Source organism: Rhyacophila brunnea, unplaced genomic scaffold, assembly GCF_057557595.1.
Source record: "Rhyacophila brunnea isolate RB1 unplaced genomic scaffold, BYU_Rbru_1.0 scaffold_8, whole genome shotgun sequence".
In the NCBI taxonomy this organism is placed as follows: Eukaryota; Metazoa; Arthropoda; class Insecta; order Trichoptera; family Rhyacophilidae; genus Rhyacophila; species Rhyacophila brunnea.
Window position 1 is genome coordinate 27,477,923 of NW_028233350.1, and position 23,768 is coordinate 27,501,690.

Here is a 23,768-nt window from a genome sequence, read left to right on the forward strand (position 1 = left end):
AGATACTGAAACACCTCATTCACCTAAAATAATAAGAAAAGTTCTAGAGAGTTTATTTATTACTCAGGGGATATTTTGCAAAGGTATTCGTATGTATTCTTTCGTTTATTTTATTGTAATAAATTAAGGAATACTTGTTTCCCTTTTGCCCTTGGAGAGCATCAATAAGGTATATGTTCTTTTTGACAATTATTGCTTTCCCTATTTCAGATAAGTTCGTTTCATCGAGCAAGAGGAATTTGAAATATTTTCCTTTTCCGATATTCTGCGTGAACATTCTCATGGGACAGGTGGGAGCGAGAAAGTTTTCCTTTCTTTTATTATTAAATTACACCGTACAATTAACTTACCGCAAGTATCTTGCTTGTAGCTCAAAGGGAGCTTAACTCGTTTTCGTATCATGTCTTCAAAGGAACTTTTTGTTTGAATAAAAAATCAGGAAGTGAATCAATGTTCTTCTTGTTGATGGAAAATAATATTTTGCTTTCGTGTTTCGTTAAACGAACTGAAATTTTCCCTCAATATTTGTATTCTCTCATTCCAATAACATTGCAAGTATCATACTAAAACAAATAACATAAACCAATAAATATCTTATAAGTCACAGATATGCATCACATTGCTTACACTGAACTTGTATCTAAGTCGTATTTTAGAATATAACATACCAAATACTTAGTAACATGTCGTATGTAATTTTCTACAAACACGTATCTCAAAAAAACACAACTTTTCAGGAGAGGCAAATAACAACTTTATTCACTCAGTTTTTAATTAAGAAATAAATTTTCTTCTATGAAATATCCATTTAGTAGTTACACATATTTTCATAAAAAATATGTTATGTTTCTTCAATTTATCGCACTATACTTTCCACCGATCAGTCATATTGTCGGAGATATGAGAATGTGTTGCAACTTTACTGTGAATATTACTGCAGCAAACACGTATCTTGACTTACGAGAAAGAGCTTCAGTACAATCATCTGTTGTAGTTCAATATTCTGTATACTTACAAACACGTAACTCAAGATACAAGTTTATAATATTTATAAAATTCTTTTATTCTGATACGAGTTTTTGTTATTGCTTAAATATATTATGTTGTAAAGTATGTTTTGAGATACGTGGAATATGTGCGTATTCAAATTCTGAATTCATTACATCAAACAACTCAAAACTGACAAAAATTGAGATACGTGTTTGTAGAAAATTAGCGACGATTTATTAGAGACGACGAATTATAGACTCAATTTATTAGACATAAGATTACTTTGAATGAATTCAACATAAAAAATTCGTATAAGTAGTATAAATTTGGAATAATTTGTTAAAAGCAGGGTTTGTTTTTTTTCAAAGACCCTGGGTAAAACTAATAATTAAAACGGCATTTTATAAATAGTTGGATATTTTTAATATTCCTCTTACATGTCTTTTAAAAGCAAAATATTGTGACTGATGCGTGTAAAATTTCTGATTTGATGGTTTCTGAGATACAAATATGTGCATTATTTTTTTACGCAACAACCCGGCAATCTTTTGCTAGCTCAACCCTTGTCGACCCATATGCTCATTGCGTGACAATAACGTTGGTGGGCGTGACAAACAAAATAATTATTCAACATCGCCTCAACAATAATATTACTGATAATCATAAAACGTTGCTCTTTATCATTATTAAACCTTTTTTTTTCATATATGACTACGTAAGTTATTAAAAATTGCGTTTACATATTGATTTCGAAAACCTTTCACCCAATATTATTTTCGTTTAATAATATTCTAAGTGACTTTCTCGAGAATCAACTTCAAAAATTCATTTTCTTGTAAACTGTGCATTTAGTTATCCGATCAAAAAAAATATTGGTTTAACGGTTATAAAAAAAATCTGGTCTCATTTTTTTTCATCGAAAAGAACTCAATTTATTTTAGAAAATCAATTTATTCCATATAAAGCGGGTGGCTTAAATCTCGATGCCAATATGTCGATACGCTTCCATCAACCGAGAGGCACTCAATTTCAAAATACGTAAACATAAAAAGTTTTCCCGCGCTATTTTTTGCTAAACAAATGGAATTATTTTTTTAAAAAATCTCAGATTTTTCATCAACTATCTTATCGAAAAAAAACCATGAAAAAAAATCGCCTGTTTAAATCGAGACTAACAATACATTTTCATTATTTTCTTTGATCAAAGAAAAATGGAATATTACAAGTTTTCATAGATTATCAAAATGGGAAATGTGGCGGAAAAGGAAAAGTTGGATGTTATAAGAAAATTTGTGAGATATTATAAAATGAACAGAACTGTCACTGGCGTACGAAATGTTTATGCTTTCCAGGAATCTATAAAAAGAGACTTTGAAACCTTTATGAACAAGGTATCTTACGATGAAAATAAATATTATACCTTATATAAATATTTATTTTAAAAAACTCGAATACTTAATTGCTGTTTTTCAGTAATGTAAAAATAATGACTACTTTAGTATATTATTATTAATACTATCAACTGAAGATACTTGAAGGAATTTGAATTTAAATTTTAATGGATTCGTGCTCTGTACTATTCCATTTAAGTCGTTTTTTGCGACCCGGGTTTCGCCTTTCGGCATCTTCATGCGTCATGTACACATATAAACACACACTGATAACGAACACTACTATATAATAAATCAATACAATAAAGTAGGTAAAAACTCCATTACCTAACTATCAAGTCAAAGGTCACAAAAAATACAATAAACAAATTATGAATAGTTGAAGTGTCAGTAAAAAACCTAATTAGTAAAAACCCTATCTTATTAATAACAATACACTCGATAGCATATTATAATAGATTGTCAAAACCTAATAATAGATCATTATTTTTTTATAAAGAATAACAAGAGGTGTAAATTGTCAATTCTAAGAAAAATAATTAATGGAGTTAACTTATGAGATATTAGTCTTTAATAATACTCTTACTTGGTACCAACTTTTTTATAATATTATTTTTAAAAAACTATACATATAAACTCACCTAATATACATACCTAAATCCTCATCCATACATTCTCATACATATATAAATTTTGTGTCAATAACATTGACCATAATATAGTCTCATATGTAAAACATCATAATATAGGATATAACAAAGGGCATTATATTTTATCTTTCCCATAATAAACAATCAATTTGTAACACATCAGACACATGTATAATAAAGAAAAAATATGTATACCAATCGGGAATCAAACCAGCATTCATAGATGATGGATCTATCTACATATCTACACTTATTAAGCTATCTGTAGCATACATGTCACGTACAATTATTATTATTATACGCATTTGGGGTGGTAGGTACCCATCTTATATTCTGTTAATATTGGCGCTCGGAATAAATATTTTCAAAAATATTTTTCTTACAAATATGATTATGAGGAATTTCTTTATTTTCTTAAATCTTATGAATTTTTTAATTAAATAAAAAAATACGTAACCAAAAGCTTTCAAAAAAGTTAACATTATACCTTCCCGAAAAACAATGCCTGATTTGAGTAGGTACCAAATTATAAAAGTAATACCAAAGTTAATTTCTAATTATTGTATTTTTACTATTAAGTTATATAATAACATATAATAATATGTAGGTATATGTCATTGAATAAATACATATTATAGAAACAACATCCAGACTAAATAAAAATATATGATGAGCTTTTCGTGATATACATTAAAATATACGAGTATGTTTATTTCTTCGCGTTTTTTTAAAACAACAAAGAGAATAAGTGGAATGATTCAACGGGTATAGTATTAAGGTTTTTATGTTGACAAAACCAATTTCCCATATTCGAATGCGAAAATATCTTACTAGTTTATTTTATAGAAAAGTGTATTTACTGATTTTCTTCCCGTACTGCAGTAATACAGTTCAATCGATTTAACTGCACACATTGAAAGTTAAGTAGGTTAGTACGTATAAAAATATTTCTTACTCAAATATCTCCAAAATTTTGGTAGCTGTCTGCATTATATTCGAATCACCTTTTTTTAATTTAATTCTATATAAGTTTTAAAATATTATATCGCATTTTAGCATATTTACTTTCACCGTATAATTTAGATACATAATCTTATTTCAAGATCATTTTATTTTTATAATAATTATTATATGACATTTTAAGCATATTATTGTCAGCTAAAAATGTCACCATTTATTTGAACGAGATAAAACCAAAACCAATTCAAACTAATCAAACCATTTCTAAATTATTACTATGACATCTTATTATTACAATTAACGACCCACATGCTCAGCGTATGTGAAAATGGAGCTTTTATGCTATTTTCAAAGCATGATCCTGGACATTCCTTAAACGTTGTAGATAGTCTATTTATATAATTGTGAAGCCTTATTATCCTTTATATTTATTTTAAACATTTGATGACTGCATAAAGTATTTGTATTACATAAAATAATATTCTTTTATACCTCTCGCTCTAATGATTTAGAATATAGTCATATTTCGGTACATCCATGTGCATTGTTGGTAATATTTTTTAGATCTATAAATTTTACACGCATTTACAAAACTATTAGTAAAATTAATTTTAACATTATATTATAGTGACATATTTACGATAAAAAAATATATTTTATAATCTTTGTGATCCCAAATTTGACAAGAATTAGGCATTTTATTATTTAAAAAATGGACACGATTAACACATTTGAAGATAATTCTAAAGATACTGATTATAATCTATGTCTTTGCCCATTAAAATATGATAAACATCCTCCGAATAATGATTGCGTTATAATAATTATTGACCTAAGAATGGGGTAGTATTTTTTTGAAATACGCCATTTCTATTGGTATTTCCCAGTGGTTAAGCTACAGCATGCGGCCGTAGCCATAAATTGACAAACGATAAATGATGCAGGGAGTAAGATCATTGTAACACGCGTGTTTGAACATGTACCGTTTTTAAAAAAATAATTTTTTTTCGGTTAGGTACATGTTCGAACACGCGCGTTAACATGATCTTTCTCCCTACTTCATTTATCGTTTTTCAATATTTCATATTGTTAACTCTGTGATAAAAATTGTATAATATAAAAAGACTTTTAAAAGTATCTATTGAAAAAAATATTGTTCTGTCAATTCTACTGATTGAATTCTAAAATTGAGTTCTGAAATTGAGTTCAAGCTTATTATGCATGATCGGTAGAATTGAAACTTCTTTAAACTAAATGGTGAAAATAACGAACTGATTTCATGATTACGATAAAAAGATATTTCAGTTTTACAAATTTCTATAATCCCAATTAACCATCTTTCTTATTATTTGAAATACATAGTTTTTAAAAAACTAAGAAACATATTATAACATAGAAAAAGTCCTGGAAAAAAGTTTGACCGAATGGGATTCGGGCCCACATCATTCAGGGTGAGTACTTTTATTCTTTAAACTATCGTTATATCCATGAGTCATGCAATATAATTCAATTAAAATATGTACATTATCCGAGGTGTTTTCAAATTCAGCCAATGTAAAATCAATCAATTTTTAATTAATTAAGGTAGGTAGGTACTAATACTATCAATTATATAGTTTTTGTCCGTTAATCAAATTTATTAGTGACATCCTTACACTTTCGAATATTTTTTTACACAAGATTTAGGAACGTTAGAGTCAGCAATAGTGCTCAATTCATTTTGTCATTTCAAAATAGATTCGAAAACTAATAAATAGTATTTTTTAATTAGATTCCATTGTTGTATTTATAAATGAATTATTGCGTGAAATAACATTTCTTTGCTGTGGCAGCTTTCATGGAAGGCGTATTTTACGAATAAAATAGATTGTAAACATTATTATTTCAATAAATCGATGTGACTGTGTTTGCCCTGTCAAGGGCTGACCTCAATATCAGCAAATTGATGAGTAAGACCTTAATGCAACGTTTTTTTAACAAATGGAAAATAAAATGTTTTCAATTAGATTGTTTCATCACACTCCACTCGATGTGACAAAGTAAACTCTGTGATTGCCTTTAACTTTGATGTTTACTCAAGCAGAGGCGGGTAACACAAATCTCTTTGGCAAAGTGTTCTAAAGAACAACATCTAAAATAAATAATATAAAAAAAAACATTTACAATCTTTGGTAACTGGAACGATAGGGGATTAATTCTCAATATTTCTTCAATTGTATTTTTAACTGTGAATGTTCTCACAGTTTTCGCTATACTAAATGTTATATATTATTGTATGAGATAATTCTAAAGATACTGATTATAGGCTATGTCCTTGACCATTCAAATTCAAAATATCCTACGAATAATGATTGCTTTTTAATAATTATTGACCTAATAGTATTTTTTTGAAATACGCCATTTCTATTGGCATTTCCCAGTGGATAAGCTACAACATACGGCCGTAGCCATAAATTAACAAACGATAAATAAAGTAGGGAGTAAGATCATGTTAACGCGCGTGATTTTTTTTTCAATTAATTAATAAATACGTTCACCTACATAATCTTAGGACTATATAATATAATAAAAATCTAATTTAAGGTTTATGATTGTTACATTAGGAAAAAAATACTTATATGATATTCATCGTATGGTCATTAGTTTATATTGCAAGAGTTAAGCTTTGAAATATTATTTATATGTAGTTTTTGGTGAAAAGTATTTATATTCATTTAAAAGGATCTACGACTCACTTCAAAATTATATAAACACAAATTTATATTTATTGTTTTAATTCCATTGATTTTTCAACATTATATGTATGATACTCGTAGTATTTTGGCAATGAGACAACTGGACGCCAGGATAATTGGGCGCCGCACTTTTTAATAAAATAAAAAACATTCAGTTTGATTTTAATCAGTTTATATCTACTACTTAGTAGTTTTTATTCATTTTGCTCTGAACATAATGTTTTTTTTACTACGGATTGAGAATTATCATGCCAGAGGCTTTATATAAAAATAAAATAGCTCTCATATCTCTTCTCGTTCAATTAAATCATTATTTATGTGTGCACATTCAAATTCTCATATAGAATTAAATAATAATATAATAATTTAAATGTACATAGTAATTAAATATAATATATTTTAACAATGCCTATAATTCACAAACGTCTTTTTATTTTCGAATTTCATTCAATTGCATATCACCCAGTTGTTCCGTAGGCAAATCGTGCTACACCCATTATTTTAATATTATTCAGTATTAAATTATACTTTTAAAAGAAAATTATCAAAGAACGAAAGTTAATAGAGTAGATACTTAAGAAAGTACTATATTCCGGTAAAAAAAATATTAGGATATCGTTGTTTTTAGTATTGCACGTACTTGATTATTTCTTTCTCACTTCATATTGTATATTCTATATGGTAAAAAAAAATATATTATGAAAAGATTTAAGTACCTAGCTACGAGTATTAATAATAATTTTACTTTAGTTCAAATATTTAATCTAAGTTTTCATCAATACTAATGGTTGTGGTATTAACCTAATGACCATTGAATTTCTGCATATTATATTGGTGTTCATAATATTATCATAAATACCTATTAAATATTATAATAACACGCATTACACATTACAATAATAATTATTAATCATATTATGTGGAAATATCAATACCGAGCCGATTGTAGATTTATTGATACAATATGACGTGTTTAGTTAATTATCGTTTCTGCTATTTAAGTAAATTACTGTGTTTGATATGATAAACACGATGTTAGACATTTGAGAGAGATACCAAACATATAACACATTACTTCACAGAGATTTTACAAATTGAGAATTTGGCATTGGATTTTACAAACAAAATGAAATAATTAAAATATTCCAAATTTAATACCGTTATTATGTTCATTCGTTTTTTTTTTTTAATTAATGAACTGAGCAATTTTTGGGCAAGTTAATTAATGAGCTAAGTTTTTGCTTTTCAGTAGCATGGGTCCTTGGTGAGAACAAAGCTAGGACAGTAGACGGTTAAAAGCTTTCGTGTGTTTTAAATAAAGCATGGAAGTTTGTAATATTATGCTTTATTGCGTATAATATATAGTTTTGTTTTACTGGCACACAGATTTGTTAACGGAATTCGTATGTATTATTTTGCTTAACATTTATACCTACTAACATTTATTATAATGTAAGTAAGTACATAACATTTAAATCTGTTAATTCAAAACATAGCTCTATATATATTTATATCGAATATGACATTGCTAGATGTTATGTTTGATATTAGACGTAGTGCCAGGGTTCCAATTAAAACTTCTCTTACCCAATGCATTAGGTAATATCGATAGCTTAACTTGTGAGTTATACCAAACATATCAGCCAATTATGACCTAATTACTAAAATGTCAGCTGCATTAGGAAGCAATCATATATCTATAATATTATTCGAATTCAAGTTGTACCAACTTAAGCAGTAGGTACCAGTTATTATAAACAAACTTAATGTTAAAACACACTAGGGATTATAATTATCTAGAAAAGGAATTTTGGTCCTAAATTGCGGAATTAGAATGTTTTATTCCCGGAGTATTTGCCAGATCAATGGTTCAAAAAAAATATGTGAGTTTGAGTTGTAATTGATTTTTTTATATATATAGAATGTATGTTTTTGTGGTTATTTCAAATTATGGAATTTCTCAAAAAAAAATGAATTTATGCCAAAAAAAAACAATAAATGACGAATTGAATAATATTTTTTTATGTTGATGATTTAATAAAAACAATTTTTGATAATAATATTATTTTATTTGTAATAAAATATGTATCGTAACACCATCAAAGTAATAAAATTAATGATATTTTTTCGAGTTTTCGATATTTAATTATTGTGCATAAATTTGTTGTAATCTTTCAATTACGCTTTATCAAATGACATAAATATATGAAATTTTAGGATATAATTTTTTTCAATAACGGATTTAATAATCAAGAAATTGTGTGGAATCCCAGAATTCCAGGTGTCCAAGTTTTACATAGTATCTATAGGTTTTGTGAAAGACGTAAGTTATACGTTTAATCTGGTGTTTTGTTTAAGTTATAGTACTATAAATAAGACCCATGCTATGTGTGAAATGAACCGTTAAAAATATTGCTGAAAAAATATATAAAAGATAAGCTATTTAATCCACGGATTAACTGGGAAAATGTAATCCTCCAAAAAACCATTCTGGGCCTACGCTTAGCATTATGATAAAGCGAAATGTAGGTAAACATTATTATTAATAATTCACTGACCGTATGGGAAATGACTTATGACCGTACGTAACTTTTGACCTACGAAAATTAAGGAAATCCGCTAGGTAAGATTGCCGCTTTCTATAGCAATAAATAATATAGCAGCTGTCTACTATTTAACTATTTTGACAACATAAATTCATCGAAAAATAATTTGAGCAAGTTTTTTTTATCAATAATAATATAATAGTGTTTATTACAGTAAAATAATTTTTATTTAAATCTTTTCCTAGAAAAAGGATAGCATTTCCAGAACTTAGATTATATAAGGAAACAACTCAAAATTTCAAGGTATTGGGTTAATGATGCTTCGGTGTAGAAAGATTTATTAATTATAATTCATTAATTAAAACAAGCTGAAAATTTCTTGAATATATTATTAAATCGAATAACCATTTCTGTAATTAATAATTAATTTAATTATATTATATTATACAATAATGTTAGGGAAAATTCCTTACTGATTATAAAATTTCATTTAAAGTATTGCGAAATTCTATTTAACTACAAAATAATGATTATGAATATTTTTCATCGACTCACTATTTAAAAAATACTACATTTGTAATGAAAATTAACGAGCTTGATTATATAATAACGAATAATAAAAACCTACATTTGTATAAGTATAATATATTAAAAATTAATCACTTTACTTAATATTTTTTTAAGAGTTTATATAACGTCAATACTGTGTGATGGGAGTAAAAAAGGATCTTATACTTTAAAATCACAAGTTGTAAAGTAGTTATAACATCTTGTGATCACAATTCCGTAGTCACCGTATCGTCTTGCTTTCGTGCAGTTGTTCTGATCAGTGGTTATAATATGCCGATAATGAATGATTTTTTAGGGTTTTCCAATCAGGAGGTTTCTCTTCTACTGATATTACAATAATATATTTATATTCTTTTTTAAATGATTAGATACAGCATATGGTATTTACCATTTCTTATAATATGCCCAAAATAAATACAGTATTCTATAAAATGTTTAAAAATAATTGAATTAAATTTATTTACATTTACAGAAAACATTAATGTAATTATATTTAATACTTCTAGATACTACACAATATGAATATAATGTAAGTTGTACAAAGTTTATATCAAGTCAATAACTTTTCATACAAAACCTTTCTTTCTCTTTTTATATACTCATAATCTCCATACAGGTAGGTTATAGCAATTTAGTATTTTCACCTTTATTTCAGATGAAAGGTATTTCACAGCACAGTTGAGATTTTTTAATAGCTTATTTGAACATTTGTAACGATTTTCCTTTCAATAACTCCCCAATCGAGTATTTTCCGACTGCCTTTCTTCAAGACATGCTCACTTTTCACTCTCTTGAAGTCCGTGGGTCACTTTTGTTCATATACTATTTTTTTTCTGCCATCAATCACATGGGATGGTTTCCAATCCTGATGTTCTGAAAAAAATGAATTTGCGCAGTCGTAAACATGACCTATTCTGTATTATACTTGTTACCTCGTGTCAGGTTTATCAGATATCAATATATGCATGGCTATCCAATACGCACCCCAGAGACGTATATAATTTAGCTATGTATTTTACTAAAAAAAACTAAATATATATATCTATTATTGTTTATTTTTTCCTTCCTTTTGTATTTTTATTATAACGTGCTTAACCTCTTATTTGTAATCTAAATATCATGTTGTTAACATCTTGAATTATTATTATGTTATTTAGTATCATGTACGAGTATACTATATGTTTTAAATAAATAAATGTATAATTAAAAACGTGCTTTGGAACAATTATAAATACACGTGAAAAACTATTTAGTTAGCAATCACTAACAATATAATAAATGTGTATTTATTTAGGGGTTAAAATTAATTCTGTCCCCTAATCACTATACTTTATCCATAGTCATTGAATTGAAAATTGTTATATGATAATGTTCTAAAATATCAAGATGTTTGAAGGGCCTAGTTAAAAATCAACTAAACCGGTTCGACCAAATAATCCAGCAAGGATATCATTCCCATAACATGGCTATAAAGCGCAAACGTAACCGACCATAAAACATACTCGTATCATAAAGGGCCACTTTAAAAAGGGTATAATAATATCGTCCAAGTACCACAAAATTTCCTAAACAAGCACAAGGACAACATACTATTATGAGTAGCTACTAACCAGAAGCGTTGCTCCACCATGTTCTTGATGATCTAGCCAAAACATTAATAATGTATGTTTTAAATTACTTTAAAAGAAACAATTTTATAAATTATGTGATAGAGATTTTATTCGATAAAGACAAAATTTATCATATTGTTTTCATGTTTTTAAAATATTATTTACATACATATTTTTATCTACACAGTTCGGTTGTGATTCATGAGTTGAGCCATAATTAGAATATTTTACTCACATATTCTTATATACAGTTATAATAAACATATTTTGGTACTGTTCGGTTATCAGGAATACAGGGGAAAACACAATTTGAAAATAGTTGATAAACTGGATTATTTGTTAGGTTAACCTTACCAAACCTAACCTAACCTAACCTAACTTAACTTAACCTAACCTAACCTAACCCAAACTAACAAATAATCCAGTATATCGGGTATTTTCAAAATGTGTTTTCCGCTGTATTCCTGATAACCGAACAGTACCCATATTTTAATTATACACTATCACATTATCAAGATTTTTATTTCATCAAAAATACACAAAGCAAATGATTATGATTTTAATAATTTTATAACCATATATTTAAAAAATATCTATTATACCTGAGTTATTAAAACGAATAGGTTTATATATCATTATTAATCCCATTCATACAAAAATTGTGACTTTTATCAAAAATATTTTGTTTTTATCTTTTTCAGGACAAATACGCACACTTGCTGTATTGGATACGGAAACACGAGACCATTATTGGCTAACAGTTTGTGCACAAGACCAAGGTGTAGTACCATTGCATTCATGCGTCAAGGTAATGACATTATTTATTTATAATTAGCTATTCAGCATCTATCTCAATTTGTTAGTTTAATATGATTCTATGACTTGCTCTTTTACATAATTTCATATATAATCCTTTGATTTAATTATTTAAACTTACTGCCTGTCTATGTCATACCGCAGGTATTGGATTCATTTCGGTAAATAAGATATGATTTTGTAACTTTTTCTCACTCTGAAGCTAATTTATCACAGTAAGTACAGATAAAGATTGAGATAATAGAAAAAATCTAAGTACAAATATTTTAATTAAATTATGAAAATTGCTAATTCATTAAGGTGTAAATGAAATTTCATACATGTATTTTTTAAATATTAAGCTACATATTATATTATTAATCGTTTCATGTATATTTAATTTAAAATACCAAAATCTCAAAAACGAATTACTCGTACCATGTGTTATTGATAATGCAGTACTACCCAGCAATAAATAGGCAAATCATTGTGACCGTATAAAACAAAATTATACGAAAATCTATATGTGTAAAATTGCTTGAGTATTTAGGTTATTTTTTCAATAAGCAATTTTTCAACAAGGAATTTAGTACCTATATTATTCACAATATTCCGCTAAAACCCTCTTACTCAACTTTAGAAATGAATAAGTCTACATGTTATGTGATATATTCCAGAAACCCTAATTTGTAATTAAATTAAATGTGTATTGAAATATAATATTATAATACTTATGTAATATTATGCTAATGATAAAATATTTGAAATATCGGGATATCAAACATTTAAAAATTGCTTGTTATAATTTAACACACTATTCTCTTGACTCGTGGCTATGGTTACAGGTTACAGTACATACAATTCAGTTGTTGAAACGTTTCGTGACAGATCTATCATAGGCATTAGAATATTTAGCTAGTATATATATGAAGACGTATATTTAAATACCTTAATAAATTTCTTTGTCAGCGTCACTATTTGTTATCGTCAATCTTTCCACAGCGCGCATATGTTCTCTTTGAAATATCGCTGAATATAGTTTTCTTTTAGTATTTTCATACCCTAATGGCGGCTGTAAAAACTCAGCCGCTGTATTGCCATGCTTATAAATTATTATTAGTACATTTTTTGCTTGACCATGACCGTTACCATTTTCCAATCATAAATGTATGTACAACGATTTGATCGGTAAGTGTTCTTACATATTGTTAGTCATGATTGATACAGCACTTAAAGAACTAAATAAGAACATTTTCATTCATATAATATTATTATGTAGTGCAAAAAATAGCCACTTGTCATTTCAAATTCAGGTATTTTCTTGCAAAAAATATTGAAAATATACTTACCATATTTGCAATACAATATCATTTCATACTCAACAAATCGATACTATAATTCTTTAAAGAAACAACTCAAAATTTTGATATTTGAATTAATGGTGCGATTCAATCTAGAATGATTTTTCTTTATAATTCAAATTGAATTAAACTAATCAAATCTTTGTGGGATGAATCATTATTTTAGTATTGCACGTATTCACTATAAAACACTTTAAAAACACTTATATTAAAAAATATATTTTCGTGAAATACGTGCACTCAACATAATACAACTCAATATTTTGTACTGTTATTTTGGTCCGGGTACTATGTACAATTATTACAATATAGTAGATATTAAAAAAAATCGTTTTTAAATCCCGATAACTCTTTCAAATGTGACTCCAAAAGCGGAAATATCATATTTTTGTAAAATTTATAATAATATTGTGCAAAAATTGTCAACATTGGACAGGGCTGGACTCGAACTTGCATTCATCGGATTTGGGCTAATAAATTGGTTTTACCAAATAATCTGTATAGGTAAATCATTCTACAGTGGGACGAAGGGTACGACTAAAGCGATTTGCAGTTGTGGTAGAATCGCTTGCTATCATTGAAACATACATGGCATCAAACAATTCCAATATACCCGCGAATCGCCTATGGTTCTACTATAGAATAATTTACCTATACCATATTAATCATGGCAATAAGCTATCAATTTTGCGTCCGTTTAATTCTGCAACCATCTTTTTTGTTTGATTCCTATACAATTTAACTATTTTTTTACTTAATGATACAGGATAAAAATATAGCATTCGTTATTGAACATACATAAACAGATATAAATTTTATCGAATAATATCTTATTATATGTGGAACTAAGTCACAAAGATTACGCATTCTTCAAACAAAAGAGTTTGTCCAAATATTCCTGACGCCAGTGTTTTTCTAAAGTTTTTATTGTTTGTTTTTAGTTATTTCTATATTGAACTATAATATCCAAAAAAATGTAAATTGTTATTTTATTTAAAAGTATATGACGTTATCACTTCACCATTGTGATAGTAAATCTTTTCAATCATTATTTTCGGATACTAATTTCTCATAACATATTTTTTTTCAGAAACTATTACACTATTCTATAAAATATCTTTGTCATTTTCGAGAAAGTCTATAACCATAAATATATATAATAAGTTCTTAACTATTTTGTCTAAAAATATTTTATTTGTCAAGTAGGTAATTAATATTCCTGCACAGTTGTGAGTCAACTAACATTACACTTTTTAAAAATTAGAGAAACACGGCGGGATGAGAATTAATTTCTTTAGTATGTCACTGAGGTGTTTTCAAACTACCTATATTTAAGAAAGAATGTGACATTCTTGAATCTTGTAAATTATTCGTTAAATAAAAAAAATATATTTAATGAATTGTGACTGAAACTGTTTCATAATATCAAGATTAATTAAAATTTCCGAAATTCTGTCATATTACGGAAATATTGCTAACAAAAATACAAATAGCTTTTTAAAAAAAAATCTGACAGAAACAACTAATTTGACAACATCACGTTTTAATTTATCCTTTAATATAAATAGAATTTTGAATTTATTCATCTTTAAGAACCCTAAAATGTCAAATTATTAATTAAAAAACGAAATCGTTCGTAGTAAATGGTAAATGAATATCCGGGATATCTAAAATTAATTAAAATATAATACTTGCCCGTTTTAAGAAATGAAGTATCGTTGAACGATGAATATTTTTATATCTTATAAATTGAAAACAGACCACGGAATGGCCTTTAATCAATCATGTGTTTCAAAACGACATCGAGTCCTAGTCCAAGTCAAGAGCAAGCTACCCATTTATTACAGGCTGAAAAATCAACAACCCCCTCACTTAAGGCCACATTCTTGAGGGTTTTCCCCTTCTGTGTGTTTTAGCAGCTTCCTCTTAATCACCTGGCGCTAGTCGTCCCGACGCCGACGCGCGGGTTTCTATTTCCGGCTGTCACTAAGATGTAAGAGCTCTTTCACACGAGGATATAGAAAGTTTATCGTCGATTTTGCAGAGACAATTGACATTATTGTTTTTCTATATAAAAAAAACTACAAAGTTTTTCTCATACCTTTGTATATATATCTAGAGTATATTCTACAGATTATTTACAGTATATTGCTTAATTTGATCCAGTTTGCTTCTCAAATTATAATAAGCATAGAAATAACAAATTATTTAAGACTGTCCGTACACTACAACCACTATGATAGGTCACAACGCCTTAAAGTTATGAGTGGTTTAAACCTCAGGCCAAGTAAATTCGGATATCTTGCTCCGGAAACAAGTAAACATTATAATATAATCGACGGAGAACAAATTTCAAACACAAATGCCTTATCAGACAAGAAAAATAAATGTATAGTGAGAAAAATATATTTAGTTCTAGAATGTGGTGATTTAAATCCACGAAGTTAAAAAAACACGTATGCAGTTTTGAAGGCGCAACCACGTTATGTTTTTAATGTCTGCTTAGTGAGTTATTAAGTATCGTTTTATTTAAATATAATCAATTAAATCTCAGTTAACTGTTGCTTTATGCCAGTATGTTATATTTGCATCACCATAATGAAAGAGTTATAATGCTGTCGTGCGCTAGAGCCTTAAACACCGCCTGCCGGCCAGTTTCCTGAAAGCCTTCATAAAACACCTCGCTACATTCATCTGAGCCGAGCTATTGTTTCCACTTCTTGTGTTCTTTCTCATCTTGATCTATCCACCCTTGCGGTTGTGAGGGTTGTTTTTCTATATGGGAGAAAAGGCACAACTACTTTTCACTTTTTTTTATCTTTTACCGCGTTATCTCTAGTATATCTTTTACTTTTATTACTAACCATTACGTATGTCTTCATACGTGAAAACTCGTCCGTGAATTTAGCGTGAATTTTCGACATTATCTCATTGCAACTAATGTAATTTTTCTTCAATTCCGAATTTCATTTGCACTAGTATGATAGGTACATATAATATAATTATTATCATATAAAATAATCACATTAAATTTGTAGATTTTTCCGCATGCTTGAGGATATAACAAAATGTATACAATACAATCTCTGTATTTATTCTTTTTCGTTTTACGCCAATAATCATATTTACATTTATTTTCAATTTTCAAACATATCGAAAATGACAAATAAAAAAACGTTTACCTATTGCGACTCTCTTAAAGAAAATAATATATATATATACGCAACTAATCTATAATATTACAGTATTACTACATCAAAAGAAAAATCATTTCTTGAAAATAACGATTCTATATTATAATATTATAGTATGTAAAATGAGATTTTCTTATTTTGTTTCTGCGTTATAATATCCGATTACTTTCCAGATATATTTTTAGAAATTTGATACATAAGAATATACATTTTTCCACGATATAATTTTTTCCTCTCTTTTATTTTCACGCTTTGCAACATTTTAACTTTTAGGTAGGTACGCATTTTTAAGGTTTGGGATTATTTAAAATCTGTTTTGATCGTATTGTTTAGATATATATAATATTAAATATAATAGTAAATTAAGCAGAACAAAATATATAAAATTTCAATCATTTTAAGATCTCTATTTTTACCTGTCAACCGTCTTTTTTGTTAAAAATATTGAAAACGTATTTTCATGTGCTTTTCATTTTTGTTAATCATTAAATTAAATTTCATTAATATAATTATTATATTATAATAAATGATTTAATTAAGAATTTCGATAAATATTTAATAATCATGATATTCCTAAATTTAAAAATAAATAAAGCACTATACATTATTTAAAATATATTAATATTTTGTGTATTTCATGTAAATTTATATTTGTATTCTAAAGGTTTAATCAGAATTATTAAAAGTAAAACATTTTTAATTAACTAAGGCTTATAAATTATTCAAGCGATTACTATTAGACCGGAAGGTGCTGTGTTTTTCATTATAACTAGGCGTTTTATTCTTTGCTTGTACCTACAATGTTTTCATAACTTTCTCAAACCAAAATTTTCTCATGATTGAAAGGTTTGAAAAAATTGGTTGTTTTCAAATTCAAATATATTTAGTGATTTACATAAAACAAACGCCACAATTCCAAATCGTTCATAGCATGACATAAAAAAATACAACAAAAAATAGCAGCATTAGATTATTGATGTATGGACGAAATGTGTGAAAAATAAAATGATTACAAAGCAATCAATATTTTTTTTTATTATTTCTTAATACAAACAAATACAGATGAAAAAGACTATAAAATAATTTTGCCTGCATTACAATAATGGTCAATTTCCATACTACATAAATTTTATTTTTACTTTAATGGTTAAAATTAAACGACTAAACCAATAAACAAATATTTTTAAACCTATAATTGAACCTCAAGTATATCAAATATCCACTAGTCCTCTGAATACATCAAGAATACCTTAAACAGCGACTGTATTACCTTTTTGCTTTTCTATACTTATTTTCTGTCTCAGGTACTTAGTTTAACGGCACTCACCCGTCAAGCAACGTTTGTGTTCAAAACAAAAGGTCCCCAGGGTCCAAATGTTTCCTATGGGACAGACGATATAATTTGGACGCAATACAGACAGTCGTGTGTTTTGAATATGTTGGACTCAGCTAAAAGAGTTGCTGAACCTGACGATTAAACTGATTTATTCAGGTGAGACACCGCGAGTGTATCCATAACAGTGCCACTCCAAACCATACATTTATCTTCCTCCATGGAATCGTTGTGATACTATCAGGCCGCTCGTCATCTTTTTCGAATTATATATATGTATATATATATATATATTAAGGGCGGACGTGTTCAGCGTGGGTCAAAATGGAGCTTTTTTTCTAATTTCAAAGCATGATCCTGGACATACCTTAAACGTTGTAGATAATCTATTTATATAATTTTGAAGCCTTATTATCCTTTATATTTATTTTAAACATTTGATGACTGCATAAAGTATTTTTATTACATAAAATAGTATTCTTTTAAACTTTTCGCTCTAATGTTTTAGAATATAGTCATATTTCGGTACATAAATACGTCATTTTGGATCTACTTAAAACTGAACTCTATTTTCATTGCAATACGGGTGATTCTTACAGATTTTATCAGATGTCAATAACCTTTTTTGAAGAAAAAATGCCAAATTTTGTGTTCTAATATTGTCGGCATCTTCAGGCGACGTGTACACTCATCAAAGGTAAACACACACTGACAACGAACACTTTTTAACTCTAGCTTATATAATAAATCAATACAATAAAGTAAGTAACAACTAAATTACCTACCTATCAAGTCAAAGGTCACAAAAAATACAACAAAGAATTTATGAATAGTTGAAGTGTCTGTAAAAAACCTAATTGGTAAAAACCATATCTTATAATAACAATACACTCGATAGCATATTATAATAAATCGTCAAAGCCTAATAATAGATCATTATTCTTTATAAACACTAAAAACAGTATACTCAAGAGGTGTAAATCGCCAATTCCAGGAACATTGGAAAATAATTAATGGAGTTAACTAATGAGATATTAGTCTATAATGTTATTAGTTAAACAACCAACACTCAATAATACTCTTACATGGTACCTACTTTTTTATAACATTATTTTTTTTAAATATACATATAAACTCACCTAATATGATATATATATATATATGTATATACACACCTATACATACCTAAATCCTCATCCATATATTCTCACACATACATACATATATATATTTTTTGTATTTTTTTAAATATACATATAAACTCACCTAATATATATAAAAAAATATCAATAAATTATTCGTTATTATATATCTCATTATACTTACGAAAGAAAAAAGTTTCTCAAACTAATTGAGTTTTTTTTAACATTTCAAAAAATTTTATACTTAATATAAGTAATTATTATTGAAAGCTTGTTCTTTTTGTGACAGTCTAATTGACTAATAAATGGCTTTTGAGTTAAGCCAAAAATGAAATACCTGTTTTTAAAACAGAAAAATATTTTTGCTTCACAAAATATTTTTGTTTTTCTCAAAGCAGTCCATGGGGAATTATTTTTTCCTTGGGGATAGCATCCATTTACAGCATTCAGGTTATTCCGCTCTGGAATAAAGATCCTCTTGCGCTAGCAACAACACAATAAATGCTTTTAACTTCTTTACGTCCCATCATATACCTACATTAATTTGAATGTTACCCATTGAAAACAGAATGACAAAGATTTCCAATCAAATATTTACATATTGACTTAACAAACAAAATAGTATCATTATTTTTGAGCAAAAAAGATCATAGAAAAATAATTAACAATAAATATAACATTGTGCATATTATGAAAACATTTTTAATGAACTTGGCACGTGATATTATTACAAATATTATACTTAAATAATTACATGCAATTATAAATATTTAACTAGTTTTTGTTGACCTTTTAAATGTTGCACTTTGCAATAAATAGTAAAACAGTATGTTGTATTTAATTTTACTTGAAAAGCAGCCAAAATTTTTGCATTAAGCAGCAGGGCGTAGGTTTTTGACCCGAAGTATAAACAATCTATTCAGATTTTATATACGCAAACTATTTGAAAACGTGTATTAATTAAGGCGCTAAGTACCAAAAACATAAAAACTGACATTTTTAAAGAAAAATGTTCTACATACCAACGCCAATAACTTCAACTATAGTCTAAGTGCCTCAAGCAAGTCAAAAAAATACAGCAAAATAATTAAACCTGTCGACGTTGTAAGTCCGTTTTATTTATAATCGTGTAAGTAGCACTGCAGTGGTCAACGGCATTCAATATAAAATAGCTGACGATGGTGTGTTGACACTTGCGAGTTCTTAATACCTTAAATTATAGAAGCTGCCGTGATTGCTTCACACTGTAAAACTACATTTTTCAAAAGGTCTGCTTCATGAAATTTTACTGCAATGACTCGGTATTTTGTAACTACAGGCAATACTACTTTTTGGTACTTAGAGCCTTATTTAATACACGTATTCATTTGAATACAGTGTACATACATGTATTATTGATATATAGTACAAAATATATATGTGTTAGTCATTATAATATGATAGCCAGGCACATTACAAAGCTTTGTGCACGCAGACATTTTCTGGATATCATTACCCGATGTCCGGTAATGTCATTCCGTTTACATTATTATTGCGCTAAAAGACTACTCACGAGAAGTTTACTCTGACTAAAAAGTAAGATATGCATAATACTCGTCGCCAATTTTAAATCATTTATGTTTTAATATATAATATATATATTTACATTAATGCTGTGAAGCAAAGAATTTTCACATTGCTACTGCGCAAATATTCCAATTTTAAAATAAATTAGTTAGGTACAGAACAAACTCGATGATATGTTTACGAAACTAATGAAAATAATTATACCGTCATTGAGTGAACGAGATAAAGCTCCAAAAATCCTAATCAGTTCTGTACTTACACTATTGGAAGTGATATAGAGGGAGGCCAAGCATAAGGATGACTGGAGAAGAGTGGGCAGGTCTGAAAACTGAAGAAAACTGACAAGAGATAAAAGTCGTAAATTCCACCCTAAGATGCAGTACTGAGGTAGAAGAAGAAGTAAACTAACGATTCGCTCAACCCATTGTGGCTCTGAGTCAACGGACAAATAATTAACACAATAATTATCACCCCACAAATTACAAGCATTAAGTTACCTAGATATTATTACCTTCCTTCCTTAGATGGAATTTTCATCTAGTTTTAGAATATTTTTGAGTAATACCGAATCACAGTTGAGGTATTGGTAATATTATTTTAATGATAAATAGCATTTACATTTTAGAATAATAGTTCTAATGTCAAATGTCTTTATTATCGATTATATATTATTCATTTCGTGTTCGTTGCGATCGGTATTATATATCGTTGTTTATTGGTTGCTATGGTTTCCTACCTTCTATTTTCCGCCTATCGCCAGTATTGCCATATGTTCTACCATACCATCATTCTGATAAATAATAATTACAAGATAAAAATAACTTTTCATATACCACGTTTTTAAATTTTCTGTTAAATCATATAAACTTAACAATTCTATGTATTAATAATTTAGGACAAATAAGGCAATTGTCAACAAATCATTTTTTTGCTATTTTGCAACAAACAAACAAATATAGAATACTGAAATGTCATTTTGATTTCTATAGTAACGCACGTATATATTAATAATTTAGTTGCTAGGACCATCCCCTTAGCAACCAATAATAGTGGATTGGATTACAGATTTCTTCCGAGATAACTTTTCATACAAAACAGAATTAACTGTAAATGAATTCAATTCTACCTAAAGATGGCTAAAAGTATTAAAAGAATGCATTGGCATCGTGTTCTGATATATTCTAAAAGTTTAAAATGTCTAGCTAGTCAGGAAGTTAATTAAAAATTGATTGCAAGATTTTTACTGGATAAACAACTACTGGACAGATAAGAATACGAGCTAAGATATATGTCACAATAACAAAGACAACAATCATTATAACTAAACATAAATATGAAAAATAATTTACATAGTATGATCAAATAATACAATAATAATAGTTATGTGAGTACTTGTTTTCACCGTTGTCAGTCAAAATTCAGAGATAATCGCCTAGGACCAGCGCGAGAGATAATTGAAATCATAAAACACTTTTAAATGATGAAAACAATGCACGCCTCTGACTGTAAATTCCGTAAAATTTTTTGCGGATATAGATAGGTAGTACTACAATTTTGAAAATTGAAGTAGTAGTATGGAAAAAGGGAAGGAAGACCTAAAAAAAGCTCTCATATTGAATTGTGAAGGGAAAATTTCCAATTGACCGCTCAGAAAAGCTAAAAAAGGGTCGCGAATCTAACTCCCTAGAGAAAAATTTGGCTGCTCAGAACATTAAAAGAAAGGACTCATAATTCGTCACAGAGGGAAGAACCATAAAATATATCCATTATTTTTCCAAGCATGTATTGTCACAGTAACACACAGATGTTATTTTTATTATTATTATTGTTATTATTTATTCTATACTGAACATACACAAGAATTTTCAGTGTTCAATTCTTCATTACAAATTTAAAATACATTATTTTTAATAATCTCAAAAATCCTTTGAAGAAGTAGGATTGTGTGGGACTCGCACCTCACTTCTTTCTCTTTCCGGATCAGTACCCTATTTCATAAACATAAGCTATCAATCCGCCTATTATATTTCTTCTAGATAACGTGATTAGAGTTATCCCATCTCTACCCGTCATATATATGCAGCCGCGATTTGTGCACGGCCACTTTTTATGCCATAAACGTGTCAAAATGAAAATATTTCAGTGACACACTTTCTCATCTCGAAACGAAGCTGCATGAGACTGAGTTTAGAAAATTCAAATTTTTGTAAATTCAGAAATTTTCAATAAAATAAAATTTCGGTTAAAGCCAGACGTCAGCCATAATTCGGTAGTCGTATTTACATAATGGATTACAAGGCTAATCTCCTAGCGATTGGCGGCACCTCAGATGATTGTAGTTATTAGAAATAATTTACATGAATCATAGACGGATCGATAGCTTAAAAGATAGAACACTTATCCGAAAAGAGAAAGATGTAAGTTCAAGTCTCACTCGGTCTAAGATTTTTAATCAGATTTTTTTTTCTAATTGGCATGTTTCTGAGAATTTTCAAAACTATGCATTTTCTACAAAATATAGGATTTATTCCAAGTTATTTCATATAAGGAATGTTTATGTGTGTGAGGTTTTTCAAATATATTATGTATTTTAATTATTTTTATACAGTCCTAAAAAAGTGACTAATAAACTAATACTAATAATAAACATATTATTTTATTATAAGTGATTAAAATATATTATTAGGTACCTATAAAAATAAATAAACAATATAACCAATAAATTGTATTTATTCAATCAATAGATTTATATTTTATAATATATACTCGTAATATAATGTAATGTACGCCGTCTTCTGCCAAACATTAATATAGCTTCTTTGTCTACAAAAATATATTATCTTCACAAAATTGCTATTCTAGATCCCTTCGGTACTGAATTACATGTAAATAATATGACTATGTGTTATAAGTTTACATATTTAT

The 23,768-nt window shown here is 27.8% G+C and overlaps 1 protein-coding gene across 1 annotated transcript in view; it reads left to right on the plus strand.

Moving 5' to 3' along the window:
- Positions 1-23,768, plus strand: part of LOC147064086 (fat-like cadherin-related tumor suppressor homolog) — a 218,490-nt gene that overhangs the window by 154,447 nt on the left and 40,275 nt on the right. The window contains exon 2 of the mRNA XM_085959141.1: positions 12,154-12,260. Within this exon, the coding sequence (XP_085815267.1) occupies positions 12,154-12,260 (107 nt within the window). The remainder of the gene's footprint in view (positions 1-12,153; positions 12,261-23,768) is intronic.